At 29.4% G+C, this 1,737-nt stretch overlaps 1 protein-coding gene and 1 long non-coding RNA gene across 2 annotated transcripts; both read right to left on the minus strand.

The window, feature by feature from the left end:
• Positions 1 to 14: 14 nt before the first annotated feature.
• On the minus strand, positions 15 to 662 carry LOC109592274 (uncharacterized). The gene is made up of 3 exons (XR_002190266.1): positions 581 to 662; positions 452 to 535; positions 15 to 134 (listed from the first exon to the last, which is right to left on the minus strand). It is a non-coding gene; the product is annotated as an uncharacterized LOC109592274 (long non-coding RNA).
• Positions 663 to 779: 117 nt separating this feature from the next.
• Positions 780 to 1,718, minus strand: LOC109592273 (uncharacterized). Its single transcript, XM_020007765.1, has 4 exons — positions 1,611 to 1,718; positions 1,526 to 1,559; positions 1,221 to 1,487; positions 780 to 895 (listed from the first exon to the last, which is right to left on the minus strand). The coding sequence occupies exons 1-4, from the start codon at positions 1,716 to 1,718 to the stop codon at positions 780 to 782; spliced, it is 525 nt and encodes a 174-aa protein (XP_019863324.1).
• Positions 1,719 to 1,737: the final 19 nt, after the last annotated feature.

The following is a 1,737-nucleotide window of genomic DNA, read 5'->3' on the forward strand; positions in this document are numbered from 1 at the left end:
CAGTCATACAATAATACTCTTACCCATTGAAGGGATCAGGTAATTAAATTGTAGTCCAATAGAACTAGTCACTTTGCTTCTGTCTTGTTTTTCCTTCACTAGTTTCGCTATTAGCAAGTCTTTTTCTTTAAGGTCTATAAATTAATAGAATAATAATAATTACTCTTGCTAATACTGCTTTGTACATGCATAAGAACATTTATAATTACTGGATTAAATAAACAAAAGCTTCACTGAATAGAAACATTCGTCACAAACTATTATTGTTTGAATAGATGAAATATTTGATGCTTTGTTAAATTTGAAATGTCATATTAGTGACTTTGTAGCTACATTATGTGCCAGTCTGTAAACAGCGTAAATAAAAAAACTGTATGCCTCTTATACAGTACCAGCATTACCAACATCATAATAATCTCATGTCTATGCAACTCAGTTTAATCATACCAACCAGTATCTTGTAGCTTTTTTTTCAATATTTCAATTACAGGTAATTCATTAACTGCAAGATTAGCTTTTCGTTCCTTATCATAATCTAATGAATATAACATAATTTATAATATGAAATAACAGCGCCAACCAGTTATAATATCAAATATTTGTTCTTTTTCTTTCAACAGCTCCTTTAGTTGTTCTTTAGTGAGAGCAACATTTTTTTCAAGTTTTTCTACATAAATAAACAAAATTAATGTTAGAAGTGTACAAATTTGGTTAAAAAAGCAAACAGGAATGACCATATGAAGCTTGTATTTTGCATTGAATTTAGTTTAAAGAAAAAACTAACCAATATTTGCCATCATCTTTTGTATAAGCTGCTCTTTAGCTTGTAGTTGTCGATTAGCTAAATATAAAGCATTTTTAATTGGTTCTGAAGGTGATGAATCCTGATAATATCCTATCAGTAAAAACAAAAGTGGATAATTACTCTTGGTAAAAATTAGATTATAGCCATAAAAATACAACAAACTGACAAAGAAAATGGAACACATGATTAAATGCACAGGTTTTAATGATCATTTATCTTTCAAAAATATATAAATTTCTTGAGACCATTGTATTTCATATGACAATTTATGCATTCTTATTTTATACTAAAGCTAACAAAGTGGTGCCAGTGACATTAATAGTAAATGAATTCAGTTCAAATATATATAGCTGCTGTAAAATAAATGTCACAGTTTATGCCACAATTTTAGTTCCAAACTCATAATCAAACTGACCTTTGATATGACTATTAACAATTTGTTGTATTTTATCAGCATCTGATTCATCAGCAAAAGTTATTGACCGAAGCTTTAATAAAAATTGTCTCTTATCTTTATTCTCTTCTTCCCAGGTAAATATCATTTGCAGGAAGACTCTCCAGTCTCTCCAGTCTTTATCTGAGCTGGTTCCTATTAATTCACTATAAACAGCTTTGGCTCCTTCAGGTGAAAGCTCAGTCAATTTTTCTGATACAATAGCAGCATCTTCTGATGAGAAGGAATCTACAGAAAATAAATTAATTATATAGATACTGGCCTACCTCCATTAAGTATTTTCTTTTCAGTAATTTCATGCTAAACAACAAAGAAAAATGTAAACTGAGGAACAAGTATTACTTAATTTACCTTTGTCAATATAGAGCTAAATATTTCAATCCTTTCAACATCTTTACTGGACATGGCAACAAAACATTTTTCACATTCATCTTTAAAAGGAAGAGTATGGCATTCCATGTGAAGCTTACAGGAACCT

Source organism: Amphimedon queenslandica, unplaced genomic scaffold (assembly GCF_000090795.2).
Source record: "Amphimedon queenslandica unplaced genomic scaffold, v1.1 AMPQUscaffold_5750_Cont22286, whole genome shotgun sequence".
Lineage (NCBI taxonomy): Eukaryota > Metazoa > Porifera > Demospongiae > Haplosclerida > Niphatidae > Amphimedon > Amphimedon queenslandica.

Coding starts and splice junctions, on each gene's coding strand:
- LOC109592273 (XM_020007765.1), bottom strand. CDS start 1,718: ATGGAATGCCATACTCTTCCTTTTAAAGATGAATGTGAAAAATGTTTT. Junction 1,488..1,525: donor AAAGAAAATACTTAATGGAG/GTAGGCCAGTAT, acceptor TATTTTCTGTAG/ATTCCTTCTCATCAGAAGAT. Junction 896..1,220: donor TGTTAATAGTCATATCAAAG/GTCAGTTTGATT, acceptor TTTTACTGATAG/GATATTATCAGGATTCATCA.